This window comes from Spermophilus citellus (assembly GCF_964194105.1).
Source record: "Spermophilus citellus genome assembly, chromosome: X".
Classification (NCBI taxonomy): domain Eukaryota; kingdom Metazoa; phylum Chordata; class Mammalia; order Rodentia; family Sciuridae; genus Spermophilus; species Spermophilus citellus.
Genome location: NC_138190.1, coordinates 76569719 through 76597337, shown reverse-complemented (window position 1 = coordinate 76597337; position 27619 = coordinate 76569719). Strand labels below are relative to the sequence as shown.

Below are 27619 nucleotides of genomic sequence, written 5' to 3'. Positions count from 1 at the left end.
GGTCCTTCTCTGTGTGTGTATATATGTATGTTTGTATATGTGTGTGTGTTTGTGTGTGTGTGAGTGTGTGTGAGTATGTGTGTACACACATGCCCACACACACACACACATGTGTATATTCAGGGTCTGTGTGTGTATATATATGTTCATATATTATATATATATATATATATACACACATATATATATATATAAATTTTCAACAGTGCTTCTCCGAAAAAAGGTCCATCTATAAATATAATTTTATTTACTTTATTTTAAAATCATCTGCCTCCCTGTAGTTATTATTTTTTGAAGGGGGTTAACCTGCTGAAGTTTTGCCAGAATGGTGACTGGCTACGCTTGGGTTCGGTGAACTCAAAGACTTGTGACTGAGCGATGCCATCAGGGACCAGGTACTGGCCCTGGTTTAATGGGTCCTGCGGTGGTGGGTAAGAAGGAGGAACTGAGCGGGCAGAGTTGACACCTAGGAGATCAAAGAAAAAAGGTTATAAGTTAAATACCAACAGGGTTTTCAAATCACCTAGCGACTACGCAGGCAGACAATTCAGAGTAGAAAAGTTTCAAGAGTGTGTGAACTGGTACATACTGAACATTCTTAATCTGAAAATCTGAATAGCTCTAAAATCTGAAACTTTCCTGCATCAAAAATTTCAGATATACAAATGCTTGTATTTCACATTTCAGATTTTTGGATTGGAGGTCAATTTCTGGGTTCTGTTCAATGGATCTAATATGTCTATCCCTCTGCCAAAACTACATTATCTTGGTAACTATAACTATATAATGAATGTTGAAAATGGGTAAATTGATTATTCTTACTTTATTCTTCTTTCTCAAGATTGTTTTATTTATTCTAGGGTGTTTAGTTGATTTTGAGCTGGGCCTAAAGCCTCTGGAGATGAAGTTGTGATCATGTCCTTGGGGATCTCTGTGTTGACAAATTTATTTGGGTTGATGAACCAGGAATATAGTATCTAACTTCCAAGAAGTTGTATGTCAATTTTTGAAACCAAGTCAGTGGGAAAAGCAAAGGTAAAATGAAAAGCTCTTTGATACTAAAGCTAGATAAATCAGTTCCTTTTTGCTATTCTCCAAGCCAGGCTGGAGACATCTTGACAATGTCCACTTGTAATTTCTACGGAGGGGTCAATGGAAGGAAAGAAGGCTAGCATTCCTGGGTGTCTAAAAAAACCTCTTCATGTTCTTTCCATATATGTACTATAACCACTGAATTCCTAGATTCACTTCCACTTGTGTAGCTCCTTTGGGTCTTAAGAAATATATCAATCACCTTAGCCCTAGACTAGGAAGATCTTGAAGACCAAAAATAGAATGGGAAGAGGATCATAAGCTGTCCCAAAGCTTTATGAGTTTCTTTAAATATTTTAGAACTTCTTTTAAGGTAAGAAAAATGGGTAAACCGTGTTTAAGACACTGGGATTTGAGGACCTGAAAGGGATAGTCTGGAGATTAGATAGGGTAATGGAGGAACCTGACCCAAAGGCTTACTATGATTTAAGACTGTCTTCTGGTTGGTTATCTTATTGTGTTTGAAGTATTCTCATGAAAATACCAGCCAGTCACAGATATGCTTGAGGGAATCTGGGCTGGGATAATGGAGTATCAATCTATCATCTCCATGATTGTCTGTGTACTAGGGACAGTAGAGTGAGAGAAGCTCAGAAGGTGAGAACCTTCAGGAGATAGAGGCAGGCTGCAAATACAGTATCGTTTTATAGCCTGAGGGCTCTCCAGCTGGCTAGTACTATGTTTTGCTCACATCTCTATCTGACGAAAAAGTCATTCTCTCACAGAGAGTTCTGCAAATGCAGACAAGATCCTTATTAACTCCAGATTGCTACATAACATCTTTTATATTTAAACCCTAAAATTGGTGGCTGGCTTAATTCCCTACAGGCAATCATTTTTGTATGACAAAGAAAGATCCAATGAGGGCCTCCAAAGAGCAGAAATAATAAAAGCAGTTGAAAAGAAGGCATGTCTTGTCAGAGGGGCCTGCAAGATGTATTACTTAATTGAAAATCAGATATTTACAGGCACTAAGCCTCCTCAAAGAGTGTTTCATTGGAAATAATTAGGGGTGCTTTATATGGTTGCTGGAATTTCAGGAAACTTGAATCTGATAATTTTTGTACAGTGACTCATTCAAAACCAGAAAGCCCACTAAGAAAGCAGAAGGGTGGACCTGGGAAAAATGAGGTCTCCTTAAGATGGTCCACCACTGGAGACAGTGTCAACAGCAGTCAGTAACAGACATAGCTCTCAGTAATTGAGGAGAGGCAATAAAGTGAGCTCTTCTTTCCTAGCAAGATTCTGAGATAGAGAGGAGTCAAACTCATTTAGGTTCAGAGTCATTTCACTTTGAAGACCCTTAATTTCTTCATCTAAGAAATGGGGCTAATAGGGCCCATCTTAGGGTTACCATAAAGATGAAATGACAGAACTTATATAAAGAAACAGATAATGAATGGAAACTCCAATTAGCAGATGACTGTTCCTCCTTTCGCTCAGCTAAGTGTTTTAGTTTTGTTTTGGTTCATGATAAACAGAAAATAAAGCTTCGTTTCATATTTAAATAGATTTTCTGTGCATTTTTCTTTTTTAAGTACTTAGTTAAGTTTAAAATTCCCCATTCTGATTCGGGACTCCTGATTTGGCAATTGCCCCTAGACAAGTGAAAGAAAGCTGAACACATGACCTTATATGTATGTGTTTGGGTGTATGTGTTTGTGTGCATACATATCTCCTTTTTTTCTGTCTCTAAATTATTAGTAAAATTTCTTATATTTTTAAGTAAAAATAGAAAAAGGTTTTGCTTTTGTACCCAATGAGCTTTCTTTGTACGTGATTACACTATAACATTCACTACTGAGTGTTAAAAAACTTTGAGACAATTTTCTACCTGTTATAAGGGACACCTGGGATTCTAATAACTATTCCAGCACTCCAAATGATCCCCAGTATGTAAAGGGGACTAGAACTATTAAAGAACATAGCTTACATCTTTGTAAATGTCACTCAGAAAATGAATGGGACTAAGTGAGTAGAGACCAATTTACCTTTTTGCTTAGGAACTTTTCTCACAGTCATTGCAGCCTGCCTTTTCTGATTTTCAGAAATTTCAAAGCCTAAAAAAGAGAAATGCAAGAATTTGTTACCAGAAATATATTCCTTTCTTTAAAGCATAAAATAATAAAGCTTTTATGTAAAAACAACTTTGTAAGATTTATGTCTTTTGGTATCATATATTCTGAAACACAAAAGGTCATTGTCTTTAATCCAGTAATTCCTTTATAGGACATTCATTAGAAAGTTGGATAAAGTCTTATGTATATTTCCTTTGGGTATATACTGAGTAGTAGGATTACTGGATCATAGTACTTCTAGTTTTAGGTTTTTTGAGGATCCTCCATACTGCTTTCCATGATGACAATACTAACTTACATTCCCACCAACAGTGTGTAAGAATTCCCTTTCTCTGCCTTCCCAACAGAATTTGTTATTTTTCATTTTGATAATAGCCAAACTGGGGTGAGGTTATATCTCACTGTGGTTTTGATTTGCATTTTTCTGATAATGTTGAATAGAATATTAGTAACCCATAAAAATGATAAAATCCTGTCATTTTTGACAGAATGGCTGGACCTAGAAGACATTGTCAAGTGAAACAAGTTAGGCACAAAAAGATAAACAGTGTGTGATTTCATTTACATCTAAAAAAACTGATCTCAAGTGATGTTGAACATTTTTTTTAATATATTATAGGCCATCTGAATGTCTTCCTTTGAGAAATGCCTATTCAAATCTTTATCCCATGTTTTAACTGCATTATTATGATATTTTTGCTATTGATTTGAGTTCCTTATAAATTCTAGATATAAATACCTAGTTCGATGTATAGTGGCAAATATTTGTTCCCATTCTGTAGGTTGTCTCTTGGCTCTGTTGGTTGTTTCTGTTGTTGTGCAGAAGCTTTTAGATTTGCATGTAAAAGAGCCACCTGCTCTCATATGTTTACTGCAGTGCTATTCCAAACAGCCAGGATAGGGATTTAACCTAAGTGTCCATCATTGAATGAATAGACAAGGATAGGGATTTAACCTAAGTGTCCATCATTGAATGAATAGATAAAGAAAATGTGGCATATATACACAATAGAATACTAGTAACCCATAAAAATTATGAAATCATGTCATTTTTGACAGAATGGCTGGACCTAGAAGACATTATGTTAAGTGAAACAAGTTAGGCACAAAAAGATAAACAGTGTGTGATCACATTCACATCTAAAAAAACTGACCTCAAGGAAGCTGAGATTAGAAAAGTGGTTACCAAAATTGGGAAGAATAGAAGGGAGAGATGATGTGTAGAGGCTGGTAAATGGGCACAATTTATAGTTAGAAGGGAAGATGTAGTTCTGGTATTCTATAGAATTGCATATATTTATCTTATGAATATACACAAAAATGCATTTACATAGAGAATAGTTAGATAAGAGTATTTTGAATGTACTTGCCATAAAGAAATAATAAAATTTAAGGTGGTTTTATATGCTAATTACCCTGAATTGGTCATTACCCAATGCATACATGAATCAAACATCACAATGTACTTCATAAAATATATAAATATCATGTATCTGGAAGAACTAAAAACAAGACTTAGCTACAAAGCTGCATATCACATAATACAGTAGCAAAAATATTAAGAACATAGGTTAAGAGTCTATTAAATGGAGTATATTTAAACAAATTATGGTGATAAATGGGAAAAACCATAACCAAAAGCAAAAATATGGGGGAAGGAATAATGAGTTAAAAGACAATTCACTTAGAACAGAAAATGTATATACAGAAACGTTTCAGGAGGAGTAAAAAAAATAGAAATAATAAAAAATAATAGACATGTCCTTCTGGGACAGTAGAGAAGGGGGTGCCATAACAAAGAGAAAAGAGAGAGATTTGGTAAAATTACTTTGAAAACAGAAGAAAATCTTAGCATGGACGGATACAAAAGCTGCACAGTAGGCTGATATAAGGGGAGTGTTACACTTTTCTTAATTTGTAAGTGGAATACAATGACAAGAAGCCACTTATGAAGGTCATGCCTTAGCTTTTTAATTTGCTAATTAATACCTAGCAACATGATAAAAGCTAAATTCCAGCATCTTCTCATTCTTGCTCCTGCAGCAAATTTTGCAAGAGAGAATGACAGAATTATATACAGTGAGGATGCAGTGAGCTGGGAGTGGAGCCATGGTGAGAGAGGGGCTGTGGCTGTGTCAAAGGCAGAACTGGATCAGGGTGCACTACTTTACCCAGTCTCAAGGACACACAAAGCCACTGCTCAGGTGGAGATGTCCCACCATCATCTATTTCAAGTGGCAAAGAGCTGTTAAGTAAGTGAACCCATAGAGAAAATTTTAGGACTACCTCAGTGGAGCCAAGGTAAGATGTGTGCTAATAGCATAAGGTACAGACTTTATCATGCAAGCATATAGTCATCGCCAGTGCCAGGATAGGTTTTGGCCTCTGGGCTACACAAATCTTGGGCCACCAGAGAAATCTCTGGCATGTGGCCTATAAAGGAATTACTATGCAGAATGACATGAGGGGGCATCATTGTTGCCTCCATCAAATCCAGAGACTTTCAGAGGTCAAACCATGGTGGCTTGAACTTTTGGCACTTCTCCAATACCTCATGGATTCCTAAATCAGAAGTCCCCTAAAAGTGTCTGCACTGCACCTACCTGGGCAAGTAAAAATCTTTTCTTTTCAACTATTCTTTTTGATTTTGCTTGCATGGCTTTCTGTGGTGGTTAGATTTTTTTTGTTTATTTGTTTTGTTTTGTCTTTGATACTGAGGATTGAACCCAGGGGCACTTAACCACTGAGCCATGTCCCTAGCCCTTTTATTTATTTTGTTTTGAGACAGGGTCTTAGCTAAGTTGCTTACAGTCTCACTTGGTTGCAGAATCTGCATTTGAACTCATGATCCTCTTACCTCAGCCTCCTGAGCTGCTGGGATTATAGGCATGCACTACCATGCCTGGCTTTTGCTGGTTACTTTCAATCCCCCTCATTAATTGTGACTTGGTAATTTCATAAAAATTTGCTTTTTAATTTGTTAATTGGACTTACTCTTTTTAATTATTTCTATACTATCTTTTTCAACTTTGCTTTTCTCTTAGTTTCATCTTCTATACCTCTTCACCTCCCTTTTTTCTTTCATTTTTATTTTGTTTTTGTTTCATACACATGCATGCATATGTATTTATAAAACTTTCTGCTTAAGCTGTATCTTTCACTTTTCTATGTTCTGTGTAGTTAAAAATTAATTGTATATTCTTTTCTTATTCTTGATTTGTTGTTGTACTAATTTTTTAGCTTTTATTGTTTCCCCCTTATCTTTCCATGTTTCATGTAATTTAAAATTTTAATTTTACTGTTTTTTTCCTTAATCAGTACAAAGGATTTATTTCAGAGGCACTCTGCTGCTGACCTGTGTCCTAGCCCTTTTCATTTTTAACTTTTAATTTTATGATGGTGTCTTACTGCAAGTGGCAAGCTGGCCTGGGCTTTCCATAATCTTGCCTCAGCCTTCCCACTAACTATGATTGCATAAATATGCCACTATGGGCTGGGGATGTGGCTGAAGAGGTAGCGCGCTCTCCTGGCATGCATGCGGCCTGGGTTCGATCCTCAGCACCACATACAAATAAAGGTATTGTGTCCGCCGAAAACTAAAAATAAATATTAAAAAAAATTATCTCTCTCTTCTCTCTCTCTCTCTCTCTAAAAAAAATATGCCACTATAACTGGCTAATTTTATATTCTTTATTACCTAACCATTCATACTTTCCCATTTTATTACTCCTCATTTCTTCTATTTCTTCTTTCTGGTTAGTATAGTTCTAGAAAACATTTCCAAATAGTTTTTATTATAGTTTATGATACAATTTGCTTTTGAATCATTAGTTACTGGGGGTTATTCACTCTTCTCAAAGCAGTGCTGGAGACTGAACAGAGCATTTTGGACATGTTAAGTGAGTGTTTGAATGCTGAGATAAACCCACAGCATGGGAAACACTATAATGAGAAGGCAGCACAATAAAAGGTTCTCAAAGAATAATGGAAGACATAGTCTTCACAATACATACGCAGTTATAAACATACCAACATAAATTCATAACTCCTAATACTAAATCCATGGATAGTGAAGAAAATACCTGACAAAGAATTTTAAAAGCTAAATGTTAAAATGATCAATGAATTAAAAGAAGTTCTATGGAAGGAACTAATAGAGACAATACAGAATATGAAAGGTCATTTTAATAAAGAAATTATGGAAAAGAACTGAACAAATATTTTATAAATGAAGGTCACAATGAGTGAAGTAAAAAACTCAATTGAATGTCTCCCTAATACACTAGATCAAGTGGAAGAAAGAATTACAGGGCTTGTGGACAAGAGTTACAAACTTAAATATTCAGATGGAATAAAAAATAGAAACTATGACCATACTATACAAGAACAATGGGGCAACATTAAGAGACTTAAATTTAGGCTCATAGATATTGAGGAAGAAGAGGAGATTAGGTTAATGGCACTGAAAACAGATTCTGTGAAATAACAGAAAATTTCACAAACCTTGGGAATGTGATGGACATTCAGATAGTGGAGGCATTTAGAACCCGGAATAGACAAGACCAGAAAATAACCTCTCCACAACACATCAGAGTTACATTACCAAAATACAGAAAAAAGAGAATTTTTAAAGATTGCAACAGAGAAACACCAAGGCACTTATAAAATGCAAACCAATCATAATGACAGCAGACAGCTCAATAGAAACCCTAAAGGCCAGAGGGCTGGGAATGATATACTTCAGCTCTTAAAGAAAAACTGCCAAGTAGGTTGCTATATTTAGCAACATTATCTTCCAGAATACAAGGAAAAATAAAAATCTATAAGAAAAGCATAAGCTAAACATATATATGCATAACCAGTAATCCAGCATCACAAATGATACTGAAAGGAAGTCTACACACAGAATATTAAAAAAAACTAAAGACATTATAAGAGTAAATAAGCAAATGATAATTATGATGGAACCAAACACCAGAAATAAAAGAAAATGACACGAAGTAATACATAGCTCTCTTTTAACACTAAATGTAAATGGTCTCAATTCTCCTATTAAAAGACATAGGTTGGCAAGTTGGTTTACAAAATGATGCCCAGCAACATGTTGCCTACAAGAAACACATCTCATTGACAAAGATCCACAGACTGAAAGTGAAAGCAGGAAATTGACATCACATGCAAATGGAATCTGAAAATAAGCAGTAGTAGCTTCTCTCATTCCAGCAAAGCAGACTTCAAGCCAAAATTAATCAGAAGAGAAAGATATGGTCACTACATATTAGTAAAGAGAACTACCAACAAGAAAATTGATGATTATAAATATTTATACCTTGAATATCAGTGTACCTATCAGTGTACCTAATCTCATCAAACAAATACTAAGTGACACAAAGTCTCAGACAGGACTCCTTATACTATTAGTGGGTAACATCAATACACGTTTCTCACTAATGGGTAAACCAGATATAAAATAAAGATACTAATGGGTTAAATACTTCTAAAGGTCAAATGGACTTAACTAACATTGACAGAATATTTCATCAAATCACAACTGAATATAGGTTCTTTTCAGGTACTCATAGAATATCCTGAAAAGATATAGATTATACAAAAGACCAAAAAGGAAGTTTTAGCAAATGCAAAAAAAGTTGAATAATGTCTTCTTGGCATAAGATCATAATGGAATGAAACTAGAAAACAACAGTAAGAAAATCTACAGAAAGTATACAAATAGATAGAGATTAAGGAATACATTTTCGAATAATGAATGAATCACTGAGGAAATTGGGGTACAAATTTAAAAATTCTTATAATTGAACAGAAATGTAAATACAAAATGCCAGAAAAGATAGTTCTAAGAGGAAAGTTTTAATCCATGAGGGACTACATTTAAAAAAAAAATCATGAAGTTCTCTTCAAAAAATCCTTAATGTTATATATAAAGGTCTTAGAAAAACAAGGACAAAACATCCCCAAAACCAACAGAAGGAAAGAAATAATAAAGATATTAATGAAATAGAGAATAAATGTACAAGGATCAATAAAACAAAGGGCTTGTCCTCTTTTAAAGAAAAATAAGAGATTAAATGTTTAGTAAATCAAACCAAAATGAAGACAGAGGGTACTCAAATTAGTAAATTTAGAGAATAAAAGAGATATTACAATAGACACCTCTGAAATCTATATGATCATTAAGGATAAATTTGAAATTTTACATTGCAATAAATTGGAAAATCTAGATGAAATTGATAAAGTTTTAGATATATGACCAAACCAAATTGAACCAAGAGGATATATAGCATTTAAACAGACCAATAACAAGCAATAGGATTGAAGTAGTAACAAAAAGTTTTCCAACAAACAGCTCAGGACCAGATGGATTTATAGCTGATTATAGAAGACCTTTAATGAATAACTAACACAAATGCTTCTCAAATTGTTCCATGAAATACAAAGTGAGGGAACACTTCCAAATTCATTCTATGAAGTCAGCATCACTCTGAATACAAAATCAAAAAAGAACACTTCAAGGAAAGAAAACTATGGACCAATATATTTGATGAACATATATACAAAAATCCTCAATAAAATATTAGCAAATCAAATTCAACAATCAATTTAAAAGATCATAAATGATCCTCAGTTTAATTTGAGGGATTCAAGGATGTTTCATCATGCACAAATAAATAAAAGAAATATACCATATAAATAGGACCAAGCACAAAAATCATGTAATAATCTCAATAGATTCAGAAAAAGACTTCAACATATTACAATGCCACTTCATGATAAAGACACTTATGTAAGTAAGGATTAAAGAAACACACCTCAACATCTTAAGGACTATATATGACAAACCTAAAGTCAACATCATACTGAATGCAGAAAAATTTGAAAACATTTCTTCTAAAATCAGTAACAAGAGGAGGATGTCCATTCTTACCAGTCCTATTCAATATATTACTTTAAATATTGGCTAGAGGAACTATGTAAGAAAAAGAAAAGGGACACAAATAGGAAAGGAAGAAGTCAAATCCTTGTTTTCAGATATGATCCTGTAGTTAGAATATCCTAAAAGTTCCACCAGAAGACTTCTAGATCTGAAAAACAAATCCAGTAAAGTAACAGGACACAAAATTACCATACAAAATTCAATAGCTTTTCTATATACCAATATTGAAAGAAAAATAATTCCATTCAAAGTTGCTTCAAAAAATAAAATAATTAGGAATCAATGTAACCATATATGTAAAAGAGATTTATAAAAAATATTTCAGAATTCTGTAAGAAGAAATTAAATAAGACACCAGGAGATAGAAAGTCTTTCCATGCCTAGAGATAGGCAGAATTAGTTAAAATGGCCATATTACCGAAAGCAATCTGTAGAGTCCATGCAATATTCATCAAAGTACCAATAATATTGTTCTCAGAACAAGAAAAATCAATTCTAAAATTCATATAGTTGAAAAAAAGAAGATCCAAAGTGATTCTGAGAAAAAAGAACAATGTGGGAGGCTTAGCAATCCAACGTCATGATATACAACAGAGTTGTAGTTAACAAAAACTGGCATAAAAACAGACATGTAGACTAATGGAACAGAATAGAAGACACAAAAACAAATCCACAAAGATACAATTATCTGATTCTTGACAAAGGCGTCTAAAACATACAATGGAGAAAAGGCCGTCTCTTTAAAAAGCAGTGCTGGGAAAAATGAAACTAGAAAAATAGAAACTAGATCCCTATCTCTATCCTGTACAAAAATTATCAAAAACTTAAGAATTAGCCTAGAAATTTTATAATTACTGAATAAATAATAGGGAAAATTCTTCAACATATAGGTTTAGAAAAAGACTTGCTGAATAACCCTATAGCTCAGGAAATAGATAATCATTAAATGGGATGAAATAAAATAAAAAAGCTTCTGAGTCTACATAATGGGAGAAAATCTTTACCAGCTACTATGCTGACAAAGAAATGATATCCAGAATTTATAAAGAACTTTAAAAACTCAACATCAAAATAACAACCCAATCAATAAATGGAGAAATAAATTGAACAGATACTTTCAAAGAATAAGTGCACATTGCCAACAATGATATGAAAAATATTCAACATCATCAGCAATAATGGAAATGCAAATCAATACTACACTGAGATATCATCTCACTTCAGTTAGAATGGCAAGCTTCAGGAATACAAATAACTATAAATTCTGGCAATAATGAAGAGAATAAAGAATGCTTATACAGTGTTGACAGGAATGGAAATTATATAGCCAATATGGAAATCAGTATTTAAATTCCTCAAAAAGTTGAAAATATAACAAACATGATCCATCTAGACCATTCCTTGCATTTATAAAGAAAAAATAAAGTCATCATGTTTTATAGATGCATGAATATTTATATTTTTCACAGTACAATTCTTAATAGGTTATATAATTATTCTGGGTATCCATCAACAGATGAATGGATAAAGAAAGTATATAGATATACAAAAGAGTTTTAGTCAGCCATAAAAAAGAAAACAATTATGTCATTTGTTACAAAAGGGATGGAACTTGAGACCATATTTTTAGTGAAATAAGTGAGACTCAGTAAATTATGTTTGCTCTCATATGTGGAAACTAGAGGGAAAAGAAAGGAAATATAGGAATGCCGTGAAAGCATTAGGAAAACCGCTATGGTAAAGGAAAGTGATCAGAGGAGGTAAGGTGGGGGAGGTGTTTTGGGGAATAAAAATTATAAAATTAGGTTCTTATGTATGGGTGAATATGGCAGAATGAAACCCACCTTTCTGGGTTAATATGCACCAAAAATAAATAATCAAAAACTTTAGTAAACAAAAGTCATAATTGTTGAAAAGAGGAAAAAGTTCTTGCCACATCCAGGCACGATTAGGATACATAGACACCTGGATGTTGATTTGTGAGTATAATTCCTGAACATCACGGATAAAAGACTGTTTCCGACTTCAAGAAAGAAAGGACAAGTCATTTATAAAGGGAGAGATAACAGTATGATTAGAAATCTCATCTGAAACAATGAAGTCTTCTGAAAAAATCTTTAGGTCAGAAGAAACCAGAAATCACAAATTATATAGAACATGAATAAAAATGACACATCGTATCAAAATCTATCAGATGTTGCAACAGCTTTACCACCATAACATTTTGTTTTTCAAGTATTTTTAGTTGTAGATGGACACAACAAGTGGTGCTGAGAATAGAACCCAGGGCCTCACACGTGTTAGGCAAACACTCTACCACTGAGCCACAACCCCAGCTCTACAGATGTAATAACAGCTTTAACCAAAGGAAAATGCATACTACAATGGTTTTATCATTTTTCAAAATTAAAACTAATCACTTATTGTAGCAATGAAAATGGAAAAATATAAAATAAATAATTAAAAATCATGTTATGACTTGGATCTCAAATGTCATCCAAAAGATCATATGGTGAAGGTGTCATCCCTATCTGATGGCACTATTTGGAGGCTGTGTTAACCTTAGGATGTTATGATTAGTTTAAGGAAGTAGGTCATTGGGGGCATTCCCTTAAAAGTATATTGAGACCCCTTCTGTCTCTGTTTGCTTCTTGACTATCATAAGTTGAGCAGTTTTATTCTACCACATGCTCTCTTCCATGATGTTCTACCTTACCACACACCCAGAAACAATGGAACCAATAACTATGGACTGAAACCTCTGAAATCATGAATCAAAATAAATCAACTTAATGTTTATTTTCTCTTATTTTGTCACAGCAACTGAAAGCTGATTAACATAGAACATTGGTACTAAAAGTGGGGCTGTTCCTGTGTCTGTATCTGACCATGTGATTCAGAAGCTTTTGGAACTGGATTTCAGGAGGAATGTGGAAAGGTTTGAAAAAGCAGGATATAAGAATCTTAGAATGCTGTAAGCAGAGCTTAAATGGGTGAGTCTTATGGGAGCTCAGCAGACCATACTACAGATAAGAATGCAAATAGTAAAGATGGTGCTGATGAAGATTCAGATGGAAATGGGGAGTCTATTGTGAATTGAACTAGAGGCCATTCATGTTACATTCTAACAAAGAACTTATCTACATTTTGTTCATGCCCTGAGATTTTATGTAAGGCTGAGTTTAAGGGTAATAATCTAATCAATATGGCCCAGGAAATTTCAAGGCAATATAGTATTCAGCCTGTGGCATGTGTATTACTGACGGATTTAAAGTGAGAATCAAGATAGGGAAAAAAAGAGTGGAAAGATTTTTAAAACTTCAACTTGGTCATAAAAGAAGCCTTTGTAAAGGTGCAATCAATGGAAATGGTTTAAACTTGCCATTAAAATGAAGCCAAGTAATTTGCACAGGATTACCAGGAAAGACCCCTTGAGGGCATCTCAGGAATAAGCAGGACATGCCCCCCAAAGGCTCAAAAGTGTGAAAGTGTAAAGTGTAAACCATTAATTTAAGAAAATAGACTTGGGCACACTGTAGCTACAGAGTTGCCTAGTAAGTTGTTTCCCATGTAGTCATTTCATGGTGATGAGATTTCTAAGTGCTCAGAGGTTGCTGCAGTCATGGTCCTAGAAGTCTTGGCTACTGCTCAATTTGGTGGCAGACATTTTTGTCAACCATGTGGCAATGGTTTTCTGGCATGCAGAATTCAAGAGCTATAGGGTTGTGGAGGCCTTTACAAAAATTTCAAAGGAAAGTCTGGGAGGCCAAGCATTATGTGGTAGGGATAGAGTCCTTATGGGAAGTTCCTTAGAGGGTGAAGGGTGAAGCTGTGAGAATGAAGCTGGAGTTGCAATGGAAATCCCAGAAAGTTATAGATGTCAGGAACATTGGCAGGTCTGCTGAGCCACAGATGTGAGCAGAGTCAGGCCAAGAGAATGGACATGTGAGTTTCAGCCAGAAGTCTGTAAGAGTAGGGCTGCCCATGTACTTGCAGGCACATACCCTGGATTGTAGGCATGGAGCTGTAGGATTTAACATTTTCTCTGCTGGGTTTCAGTTTTGCTTTGGTCCCTTCTCTCACTTTTGCAACAGGAAAGTTTACCCTATACCTTTCATGTCATTGTATGTTGAAAATATGTGATTTGCATTTTTAAATTATTTTCACAGGATCTCATAGCAAAGAGTTGTCTGAATCTCAGGGGAGACTTTGGACTTGGACTTTTAAGCAATGCTGGAACTATTGAGACTTTAGAAATTCATATAGATGGGCTAAATGCATTTTGCGAGATGAACAGGAAGCTTCAGGGATCAGGGCAGAATGTTATTATTTGGATCTGAAATGCTCCCCCAAAGCTCGTGTATTGAAAGCTTGGCTCCCAGTTGGTCTCACTATTGAGAGGTGGTGGAAACTTTAGGAGGTAGTGCCTAGTTGAAGGAAATAGGTCATTGGGTATATGCCCTTGAAGGGTATCTTGGGATCCCAGCCCCTTCTTCTCTTTGCTTCCTGGATGCCATAAGGAGGGCAGCTTTACTCCACCATGTGCTGTCCTACACCACAGACCAGGAAACAAGATAGCCAAGAGATCACAAATTAACACCTCTGAAACTGTGAGCCAAAATAAACTTTCCCTCATTTTAGTTGATTTTCTTAGGTATTTTTTCACAGTGACAAAAAGTTAATACAGCATAAGTAGTACACAAAAGCTAAAATTAATTTTTTGAAAAATAGAAATAAACTGCACAAGTGATTTAAAAAAAAAACCCAAACCATGTTCTTTCAAAAGATTAATGCTCCCTGATAAGCCTGATTAAAATACTAATGTCAGGAAGGTAGAATAGAAAGAAGTTGAATAAGGGCACCAAAATATATTTAGAGTAGAAGAATTACTTCTGGTTCTTCAGCACAGTAGAATAATTATATGTTAAAACACTCTATTATATATTTCAAAATGGCTAGAAGAGTATGAAATTTCCAACTCATAAAATAATTATTGCTTGAAGAGATGACATACTTATTATTCTGATTCTTACACATTATATACATATATTGAATTATTATAATGTACCTTGTAAGGATGTACAGATAATATATCCTAATAAAAAGACTAATGAGAAAATAAAAATTCGTAGTATTAGAAATATGAAAGAGCAATACTCACAATTATGAAAGATATTAAAATAATAAAATAATATATAATTAAAATAAAATAATATATATAGCATTAAATTGAATATCCAGAGAAAATAATGATCTCCCAGCCAAATATAAATTATCCAAAGTAACACGAGAAGAAAGGCATAAAATTCAAATGAATAAAATCACCATTTTCGGGGGCTAGGGTTGTGGCTCAGTGGTAGAGTGCTTACTTTCCATGTGTGAGGCATTGGGTTTGATCCTCAGCACCATATAAAAATAAATAAATCAAAATAAAGGTATTGTGTCCAACTACAACTAAAAAAATATTTTTTAAAAAATCATCATTTTCCTGAAGTAGATAAGAACAAGATGTGGATGAAAAGAGAAAAGGGCCATATTTATGAATGAGAAAACCTAATAAAAATTCCAAATCTTCAAGTATTAACATTTTTAAAACAGTACGAATCAGAATCCAAACTGTTTTGGCCTAGAAAAAAATAAATTTGATATTTATATCAAAGAATAAACATTTAACAACTGATAAGAAACAATATGAAAGAAGAGTGATTAAGAATTCATATTATCAGGCATTAAAATTTACAGAAATCTACTATGATTTTGAAAGTATTGTCTTGACACAAGAATTGACAAATATAATAATAGAACAGAGTAGAAAGTCTAAGTCCAAGTATGTACATAGAGCTACTAAGCAAACTAGCATTTTAATTATGTGAGAAAGAAATGATTGATTTAATAAATGATTCTGTGCAACTGGTTATTCACCTTAAGGAAACAAAATGTAACCCCTTCCTGCACATCATATTCAAAGTGTAAATTTCAGATGGAATACAGCTCTAAAAAATAAACAAAAATATCAAAAGGAAATTTAGAAATATGCAATGTGTTCATGGAGAGAACAACTTATTCAAGTTGAACTTAGAAGCCAAATAGACATTTATCAAAGTAATCAAATTAAAATTTTTAAGGTTTCTATTTATTTAAATGTTATAGTATACATTTAAGGTATGCAAAAAAACCCAAACCAGAAAGCTTGAAAAGAAGGAGATCCTATCATTTGCCGCAACATCAATGGACCTGGAAAACATTATGCTAAGTGAAACAAATTAAATTTTTATAAATTTAAGTATCATAAACTCAAAAGACATGTAACAGACTCAGGAAAATATGTGAAAAAAATTCAAAACTAATAATGTGCTACCCTCCATAATATAGATTCATTATAAAATTATAAATTTATAAATACCATCTTTCTTTTGTAGTGCTGGGATAGAACCAAAGGCATCATGCATGCTAGGTAGGTGCTCTACCACTGAGTTATAACCCCAGCCCACAAATTTATATTCACACACACAAAAAAAATAAACATAAAGTGTATGAACAAGCAATTCACAAAAGAACTGCAAATACCTAGCAAGCATACAAAAAAAGTTAATCGTTGACAAACAACATATTGAAAACAAATAGGTGCTATTTAGTGCTGGTGTGGGTGTAAAGAAACGGATATCTACAAAATGATATTGGAGTGTAGTTTTTGTAACTTTACAAAATTCAATATGAAAGACTATATTATAGTAAAATTCAAACTGCTCATATTCCCACACTCAGTTATTCTACTTTTGGGTATCTATCCTACAAGAAGAAAAGCACCAATATATAATGAGATTCATTCATGGATATGTTTTCAGAAATATCTATAGTGGAAAAAATCTGGAAGTAAACATAATGTTTAGCAAGAGGGGATAAGTTGCTACAAAATACTATGGAATATTTTACAGTAATTAATAAAGAAGTTTGAAGGCTGTATTGATGTATTTGACTAGAGTATGACCTTAACTGACATAGGTGTTTCCATGAAGGTATTTTACAGATGTAATCAAAGCCCCTAAACAAGGAGATATAAGAGAGAATATCCTGGATAATTTGAGTGGATCTGATTGAATATGATGAAAGGTTTCAAAAACAGGGCTGAGGTCTCTCCCAAAGAGAACAGAAATTCCACCTGTGGAACACAGCTTCAGCCCATGTCCACAGAATTCCATTCTTCTCACGACCTTGCCTTCCTGGCTGCCTATAAATGACAGCTTTGTACTATGCCCATGTGTTTGAGCCTACCCATGAAATTCTGTTTCTGACTGACTGCACTACAGATTTCAGAGTCACCTAGGAAGCCTTTATTTCTAGTAATATCTCTCTTACTGTTTATGCTTCTCTGCTTGAACTCCGATTGACATAAGAAGTTACAGATAATATACTCTTACCTGTAGAGTTATTTATGATAAATTAAGTTTAAAAAAGTGAGTTGCAATGTGTGTATACAAATTAATCTGAAATATACATATATATATATAATTTTATAAATAAATATTTATAAATATTTAAAGAGCATAGCATAGGTATGTAAAGAGGCACACCAAATTGCAAATACTTATTATTTCACAAAGACTGAGCAAGAAAATAAAAGAATTTTAAATATTTTTAATAATTTCTACATGAGTTTAAATGGTTATGATGGCCCTGTGTAAATTTTATAACTAAAAATAAAAACAATAATAATTATGTAACCAACGTGATTCTGCAATCTGCATTTGGGGTAAAATTGGGGGTTCATAACCCACTTCAATCTAATGTATGAAATATGATATGTCAAGAGCTTTGTAATGTTGTGAACAACCAATAAAAAATATATATAGTAATAATTATGGTAAATCAACATGGAAGTCATAAAAATAATCACTAAAAATATTAAAAGAGCCAGGTGTGGTGGCTCATGCCTATAATGCCAGCAACTTGGGAGGCTGAGACAAGAGTATTGCAAATTCAAGGCCAGCCTCAGCAATTAAGTGAGGCGCTAAGTGAGATCCTTCTGTAAATAAAATATAAAAAGGGCTGAAGATGTGGCTCAGTTGTTATGCACCCCCTCAGTTTATTCCCCAGTTCCAAACAATAAAATAAATTAAAAAGGACTGGGGATGTAGTTCAGGGGTAAAGTGCTCATGAATTCAATCTCCAACACCAAAAAAATAAAAAAAATAAATAAATGATTTGACAATTCTAATGATACAATGTGGAGTGAAAAATGTTACAAAATTATAACTGTGTACCATGAAGAGGCAGGTATGGGGATAAAAAGACTTAGTCACTCATTTTTTTAACATACAGGAAAAATAGAATAGATGGAGATACATCAAAACAAAATGTTTACAAATTTCTTGCTGTGTTGTATGTACTCTGTGTGATTATTAATTTTTTCTCATATTTTTCTAGGTTTTTTGTTTCCTTACAATTTCCTACAATGAAAGTGATTTAAATGAGACTAAAAACAAAAATCTGCAAAACTCTCATTAAAAAGATGAGCATAGGTCTATCAGGAAACAATTTCTGGAAGCTTTTCTAAATTAGAAATAGACTTTTAAAAGTCACAGATTGGGCTGGGGCTGTAACTCATTGGTAGAGTATCTGCCTCGAACATGTGAGGTACTGGGTTCGATCCTCAGCACCACATAAAAATAAATACAGATATTGTGTTCAACTACAACTAAAAATATTTTTAAAAAAGTCACAGATTATTAGTCAGAGATTATGTGGGAGACACGGTATTTGAGCCAGAGGGTATAGGAAGGATCTCCTAACTGATTTAGTGTCTGCACATTAAGATCAATCTTTTTTTTTTTTTTGAGAGAGAAAGAGAGAGAGAGAGAATTTTTTTAATATATATTTTTTTGTTTTCGGTGGACACAACATCTTTATTTTATTTTTATGTGGTGCTGAGGATCGAACCCAGTGCCCCACGCATGCCATGCAAGCACGCTACCGCTTGAGCCACATTCCCAGCCCAATCTTTAATGTCTCTACAGCCTGAACAGGATCAGTGGTTGCTGATGTCTGCAAATGGGAAAATAGCAACAACATTTCTATATTACTACAAAGCATGTCTTAATGCAGTACCCCTATGCTAAAAGCATTTTTTTACTTTAATGAGACTCAAAGTGAGTTATCAATGTGTATTCTACCCAATACCTGAGAAGACTGAGATTAACGGGTCTTTCTGAACATCCCTCCTGTCCTCTGACCATTTTGTTCCCCAATAGGAAGGGTAGGAGAACACTTCTGTACTCAATGGGTAGGCCCATTTTTCTAGAGGCAGTTTTTTTTTTTAAGCAACTTGAGCATATAAGCATTTTAACAACTCCATTTTCATAAGAAGTGGGGCAAAGACAAAAACTGTGTGTCTTCTCAGATAATTACAAAGGCTGCTTGTTTGTTACTTCTATGACAGAAACAGTACCATAAACAAAATATGTGGTAATACTTTATAATGCACAAACCAAAAACTGAGGCACCTGAATTCCAGAGTTTGGAAACAGCATGAGAAATTATATCACTGTGTAAAAGAGGAACAATCTGTTTCAGGCCAAAAAGTATGTTTAATTGTAAATCTAAATCATGCAAATGATGATGGTTTTATACCTTGTTATATTTTCTACAATTTTCTTCAAAATAGATCCACAGAGTATAATGTATACATGCATATCCTTTTAATCTACAGTTTAGGGGTATTTACTTAATATTTAAAATACCTTAATCATTAATACTTACTCCAGAGGTGATTTGTAAACATTAAATACTTAGAAGCCTTTGCTTCTATCAGTAGTTCAGTCACTTCAATGGAGGAGAACTAATTAGCCTAACATATATAAAATAATTAATTTTTCTTAGTAAAATGAATGTTATTAAAGAGGTGCACCAACCAGAAATGTCTTAAGGATATTTTAGCTTTTATAAAAAGTTGATATAAGAATCTCTTTGATCCCATAACATATTCCATTCAAAAGGGGTCTTAAAGCTTACAATCAAAAAGGGTTCTTTGTCCTGGTCCCTATCAGGATTGTATTGCCAAACTCTGACCAGAAAGTTGGTTGACAGCTGGTGATATAGCTCAATGGCAGAGTGCTTGCCTAGCATGTGTGAAGCAGTGGGTTCCATTTCTAGCACTACATACAAACACAAAAAGGAAAGTTGTCTGAATCCCATCAGCATAATTCTACCAAATCTGCCTTGACCCTTTTACAGAAGGTCCTATTATGTACATAAAAACGGAAAGCTGAGACCTCATTGAGATTACAGAATAGGATATATGAATGATTTTGTGTGTGTTTGTTCATAAATGTTTATATGCTAGGGAGAATAAAGGCTAAGATTGGCTTTCAGTGCAATATGCTTCTCTGCTGATGCAACTTTATTGGAATCTAATAGGTGACTCATACCTACCTCTGACTAATGAAAGCTTTTGGTATTTATGAAAAAGAACCTAATAATAAGGAAAGGCCAAAGTGGCTTACATGAGTTTGTAACAGAAATCTTTCCTCTGACTCTAGAAAAATGTAAACCAATTCAAACTCTATGTTGATCACAGAGTCTTCTATCTTCCCTCAGGTCACTTACCAATTTTTTCATCTTCCTGTACCATTTTCCTCTCTTCTCTGAAAGCCCTGAGCCAACGAATTTTCTCCTCCAGCTTCTTGGCAAAGAACAGATGTACCTCATTTTTCTCCTTGTTTTGAAGCTTGAAAGCATTCTTCATGCTGACATTAAAGTCATCATCTCTGCCATCTTCGATGTCAACCACCTCATATTTATCCATGTCAATGCGGCCTTTGTAGTACAGGATGTCTCTACGGATTAGATCCTAGGTAGGAAGAAAGGAAAGGTATTTTTGTGTAGGTACATGCAGAGTGGTAACAGGAGAGTTGGCATATGGGCACAACAGAATACTAATGCTGTCACTGTTTTGGAATACCAATGGGGGTTGTTAAGGTCTAAATTTGGGCATGTTAGATTACCAGTCTGACATTGACAAGATGATTAACTAGGTGTCCTAAGAGTTGCCCCATATCCAAACAATGTCTCAGGCCCCAATATAAATCCTTGAATGTGTTTGCAAGCCTGTTGCTGGGAAATATGAAGCAGCATACCACAAAAACACTGCTAACAGGGGCTTTTCCTCTTTGAAAACATTGGCCACTCTACCAGAAATATGAAATGCACTGGCTGGTTGTCTGGAATGTGCTGAGAAATCCAAGAAGGCCAATGAAACTAAGGTATCAGAAAACAAACTTGCAGATGCATATAAACACTATGTTGCCTATCTGATATTTTGTTCTCAAGTACTAGATTAATCCTAATTTTCTTCAATGAGACATTCAAAATTAGTTTGTGAATGGTGCTCTTATTTCTCTACTTATTTACTTACATTTTTAATAATGTAATCAGTATTAGTGAACCTGCCCCCAATCCAAATGCAATGACCCAAGGCATACTCTACCCTAAATCTCATGTTCATCATTCCCCTGGTTTCCTTTGTGTGTGTATGTGTGTGTGTGTGTGTGTGTGTGTGTGTGTGTGTGTGTGTGTTTATGTGTGTATGTGTATACTGGGGTGGAACCCAGAGACCTTATCTGTGAGCCACATTCTCAGCCCTTTTTATTTTGAGACAGGGTCTCACTAAGTTGCTTAGGGCCCCATTAAATTACTGAAGAGGCTGGCCTCAAACTTGTGATCCTCCTGCCTCAGCCTCCCAAGTTGCTGGGATTACAGGCATGCGCCACAGTGTCCAGCTCCTTTCTGTATAGTTCTATCTCATTTATATCTATTCTACTTGAAAACATACAAAGCATGACCATATAATATTAAGATATATATATATACACACACACACACATACACATACAAAAGTTATAAAGGAATATTTGACAATGATATATGCCAAAATCAAAAGTATAAATCAGAAAATGAGAAGAGGTGAAGGAAGAAGGAAATGGAAGTGTATAAGGGGAGGAAGTTTACATTTTTAAATAATCATTTAAGTTAAACAGTAAGTACATGAGTGTACATTATATTATTTTAAATATTTATGGACATCAAATAAATAATAAGTCAAAAAAGCAAAGGAATGGAAGAAATCACATATGGGTCTATGTTAGATCTGATAAGTCTCTCGGAGTGGCCTTTTAGCCTAGCCTCTCCTCCTATCAACACTTCCCTCATCCTCCTCAGAGAAGAGATATTCATTGTAGTGGTTCCTATGAACTGTATTCCAAATTCTGAGATTATCTGTGAGATACGTTCTCAAAAAGTGGGCCCTATTAGGCTAATCTAACTGGATAAAAGGGAAGAAAATCTATGGATAATGGATGGAATCTATCCTGATCTCAGAAAGGTTTGAGTTCAACTGTACTATTCATAATATAATAAATAAAGACCTAGAAAGGCAGATCTGGATCACGCAGCTAAGAAGTGGGCACCTATAGTACTAAAACACTGGCAACCTCAACTACCCTATTCTGAACTTCAGTCCACAACTTCCATCCCCCGCCTACTAAACTAATGTCACATTATCATTGTCAGCCTTTAATACCTTTTCTAGTTTCCAAAAATGGAAAGTATGTGCAAGATCTTAGAACTACATTAATTGAACCTTCTTGTTGTTTCTTTAGATATTTAAGGATGACAAGGAACTAAAGAGAATTTTAGCTTCTGTTGCAGAAGGGGTAGAGTGACATGTTATTAAAATTCTTTCTTTGCAGCTCCACAGTCAGTTGAATGTGAGTGTTCAGGCATCAGATTAGTCATAAACCAAATGCAAGGATATAATAAGAATGGCTAAAAATGATCTACTGGCTTAGGAAGTTCAATCAGAAAGGGTAGCTAAGGCCATGAAACAACATGGGGCAGTAGAAAGAGCATGACATAGAATCCAAAGACCTGAGTTTGAATACTAACTGCTTAACCTACTAGCTGTATGGTCTTGGGTAAGCCACTTTCAGCCTCAATCATAAAATGAGAGTTTTATTTACACTTGTAAAAATGGCAGAAAAATTCTAATCTAAACATGCAGCTTCCTGGTTATGAGGCAAGCCTTATTCACTAAAAACAGCCTTAAGCTTTCTTGCTCCTGTGCCAGTGCTTCATAGCCGTTTGAATTCCCTTTTGATAAACTTAAAAAACATGCTGCCTCTTTCAGCTCATTTAAACTTTCCAAATAAGTTAAATATTATGAGTAAAAATACTGTCTCTAGAAATTCTACATATTCTTTCAGGATGGGGGAGGTATTTGCTAAATGGTATTTGCCACTTACTCACCAACATCACAGATCTACTTGGGCAGCTAATGCTTTTCCTGGAGGTTTTTGTCAAGTCTGTAAATGCCTAGGCCCTGGTCATAGCCTGTGGCTCCTGCAAAGAACCTCTGCTCATCGCTGATACTGCATAATTGAAATAGCTTCCAGCTATTTTAATTTGGCCTCTGTAGGTATTCCCGGGGTTTTGTAAGACAAAGCAAGACATTTTATACAAATAACAGATGCTGCAGTCAGGAGAATGCAAGTGTTCAGGACTGTAGCCTGCTTCATTTGTTTGTCAGTAGATCCTCCCTGCCACTTTAGAGGGGGGCCTGGTTACTATCACACAGTCTGGACAATGCCAATTTTCCCTTCAGATTCTGAGGAACATGAAGCTGGAACTGGGTTTATATTGGTCACTACCATATTCCAGCATCTAGAGTGCATGTTTTATTCTCAAAACAAAATTTTAACAATAAAAGCAACAGAAAACACTTAAATTAAATGGCAGACATATGTGCCAGATACTATCTTAAGTGCTTTGTTTTGTGAACTTAAATAAACCTCACAACAATCCTACAAGGTAGGGGCTATCATAATCCCATTTAATGAGAAACTATAGACACAGGAGTTAAGGAACTTAACCAGAGATAAAAGCTATTAAATGGCAGAGCTGAGATTTTATTCCAGGGTGTTTGGCTCTAAGATTTGTGCTTTTGGTACTACAGTGTTATAATGCTTCCCAATAAAAATGCTGAATGATTGTTAACTCTACATACACTATAATAGTATCAATAGCAAACATTTACTAAGTATTTACATGACACCAGCCTTGTCTCATTTAACTCTCATAATCTACCTTTGTTGTAGATAAAATTATGATTCCTATTTTACAAATGAAGGGATAATTATAAGCACTGAGAGCTTGCTCAAGGTCAGAAAGCTCATGGGAGAAATGGGAATAGCATCCCCTAGTCTTTCCCTAGTATCCATGATCTTAATACTCTACTACTCCCCACTACCTCAGGTTGTTCTCCTTGAGACTTTGGGGATGACTTCTATCATTCACTTAATTTGACACTGAGGAACAAAAAGATGAAGTTAAATAACTGGCCAAAGTCTAGACAAAAGAATAAAGTCAAGTATCCAAGTACATTTTTTTCAAATTCCCATCTTCTTTTTGCTCTATCCCCACCTCTTTTTATTTTATTATGGTTTGTGAGTTGTCTCACAAACCTCCCAGTTGGGCCTTTCAGTCAGTGCAAGAAGAAATGGTCCCAATGCAGAAATTTCCCTGAACAAAAGTCTTCTGTCTACTACCATTACATGCTATTTAATTATGATTCCTTACCGTATGGTGAAGGCAACAGAAACACAGAGCAATTATTACACATAGCACAAGGGAGCATGCCCAGGCGGATTGGCATGAAGTTTAAGAGAAGAGATTGTTTAAGGAAACTATAGGGCTATAAGATGTTAGTAGATGATTTGGGAAAGGAGCTGTACTATCTTTCACAGTAAGTAGTGAAAGGGAAACAAAATAAAGGGGGAGGGGGAATCCTTCCAAAGCATCACAATAATCCAAAATAATCATGTCAGGAATTAAACAGCAAAACACGTACAAAGCTAACATGACAAGGCACTGAGACATAGAAGAGCAAGGACAGTTAGCAGAGAAGTTGAGAGACAAGAAATCAAGTCTTACCTGGATTTCTCAAAAGAAACATGACAAGGAAAGAGAAGGTGTGAGGGAAGCTGAAGAAGGGGTCACATAATTAGAAGCCATGGATGTCTTTCTCATGTACTATAATATAAACTGAAAAAAAATATCTTCTCTCTCTTTCCCTCTAGTCCTCTTAAGTTGTAAGCTGTACAAACGATTATAAGTGGCTTAGTCATTCCCAATTCCTAATGTATAAAATGGCGAGATTTTTGCATAAATGGGAATAAAGAGTTAAATAGGAACTTAATGGCTGGGCCACATGATTTTGGATAGAGAGCAGGTGGAATATTTCAATGTCTTCTAAGCAATCTCTGACAGGTAATCATCTAGCCCATATTTGGATGAAACTAGAGATGGGGACCACGTTACCTTATAAATCTGCCTATTTCTTTTTGGACATGAGGGAATTCTAAGATTAATAAGCTCCTACTAGATTCCATGCACTCTAACAGGTACTTTATCTGCACTGATATCATTTATTCTTCACAAAAATCCTGTACAGAATTTATTCTCCCCATTTTATAAATGATATAATGAAGGCATAGGAAATGATAGATCACTTGCTTGAAATAATACAGTGAGTTCTGGAACCAAGATTTGTACCCCAAATTGTCTGAACATAAGTTGTATATCTTATTATTCCATATTTATTCTCTCTGCAAGGAAGTTATGGGAGAATCTGATATGCCAGAATGAAATCCAGATATGCCAGAATAAAATCCAGATACTCTCTGCCAGTTTTAATCCTCTCATTCACTAATCAAATTACTGGCAAAATAGAAATGAAGCTTTATGAGTCATGGCTTGCTCCAAATGCTGAGCCCTCGTGGTCACTGCATCTTTTTCTAAATGTTCATAGAATATATTATAATTACAGAATTCTGACAAGCTCAATGGCAGTAATGACATTGAGGTTGCCAATGTAAAAAATAGAGCCAGCTTGAATGAATTCAATCCCTGATTCACTTGTCAGCTATTATCACCTTGGGGGAATTATATAACTTCTCTATATTTCAATTTACATATCTTTAAAATGGGAATAGTGACAGTGACTTCCTGAGAGATTTGTTATGTGGATTAAATTGGGTTATTCAATGTAAAGTTCTTAGAACAGAATCATACAGGCACTCAATAAATGCTAGTTCATGATTGTTTTAATCAATCTATATTGTCCATAACATATTATTTTCAGTTTTTAAAATTGGTACATTTTTCTATCTATAGTGTTCTCACATATTTCATAAGACCCATAATTCTAGAGAAATTCCACTCTGAATATCTGAGATTTATTTCAGTGTAAAGAAATACATATTTCTAAATTAAATCTTACTTAAATTTTATTAGACTATATATAAGTCCCATGAAGGCAGAAGTTTGGAGGCCCAGAATAGGACTCAAAAATATTTCAGAGCAGTAAAGTGTTTTCTTATAACCTCGGATTCTTTGGGTCTCAATCCACTTGTAGTCAGTTTTATGCTCTCCTTCCCTTGACATTGAAGGAATTTATGTTACTTTGCTAACATTAAACCATCTGTCTAAGGCAAGGGGTTATCAGACTATCATTTTTTAAAATTTTTTCTTTATTTGAATAGATCTTTTAAAATCACTGATATCGAATTGAACATTTTTATACCAACTTTATTCATTGTAGGACCCATGAAACTATTTTTTCCACTACTGTTAAAAATCACATATAAAATGTTTTATTACCTATTCACTTGCTAGGGGCACTTACTTATTCCTCTTTAAATATGATCTAATCAGAAAGCTTACTGTAGCCACATCTGGCTTAGCTTGCGTTTCCCCCCATTTTTTCCTTGTAAATACATTTTTTAAATTACTGATGAGCTTTCAGGTATTCTTTTAAATTGGATTCCTGAGGTGAGTAAGGTGAGTGAAGAGAAATCTTCCTCACCTCTTTCTAGTCCTGGTCCTTCCCCTTCCTTTCCTTTGTCAAAGGAATCCTCATCTCCAGGGAGCCTTATCTATTTCTCTCAGTTCTATCTCAAAAAGAAAATCTTTTATAGTAATGGAAAGTGGTCCCTAAGCAATCTGGCAAACAAAATATCTTGTCTGTTTATATAACTTATTTGCACTGCATGATCATTTTTCAAGTTTAACTCCTATTTGATGAATAGGAAGTCCTATTGTAGATATCAAATAGAAATCTTCAACCACAGCCTCAACAATAAACATCAGATATTTTTAATGACCAACAGCCTGTAGTTTCTTATGCTCTGGGAAGCCAGTGTCATGAAGAACTGGGTATATGGAATTGGTACCCTTATACACTGACCCTAGACTAGCTTTACTCTGGGGAGAGACTCTGGGGAGAAAGACTTCAAGATAGAAGAAGATATCTCCCTTCTGAGGGAAACTATGCCTGCAACAAGGTATCTTTTATTTTTGTCACTCCTGTTACCTATTTCTCCGATACTGCCAGTGTGGCTGGTCTGAATTCCCAAATCCTCCTTTGACTTCTAGTTTCTTCCTTACA

General features: G+C 34.5%; 1 protein-coding gene across 15 annotated transcripts in view; it reads right to left on the bottom strand.

The window, feature by feature from the left end:
• Nucleotides 1-224: 224 nt before the first annotated feature.
• ARHGEF9 (Cdc42 guanine nucleotide exchange factor 9) overlaps nt 225-27619 on the bottom strand; it is a 356264-nt gene continuing 328869 nt past the window's right edge. For all 15 annotated transcript variants that reach the window (XM_081276391.1, XM_081276390.1, XM_081276396.1 and 12 more), the window contains 3 exons: nt 20725-20968; nt 3084-3152; nt 225-466 (listed from right to left, as the gene is read on the bottom strand). In XM_081276391.1, the coding sequence (XP_081132517.1) occupies nt 285-466; nt 3084-3152; nt 20725-20968 (495 nt within the window). In that variant the 3' untranslated portion in view covers nt 225-284. The remainder of the gene's footprint in view (nt 467-3083; nt 3153-20724; nt 20969-27619) is intronic.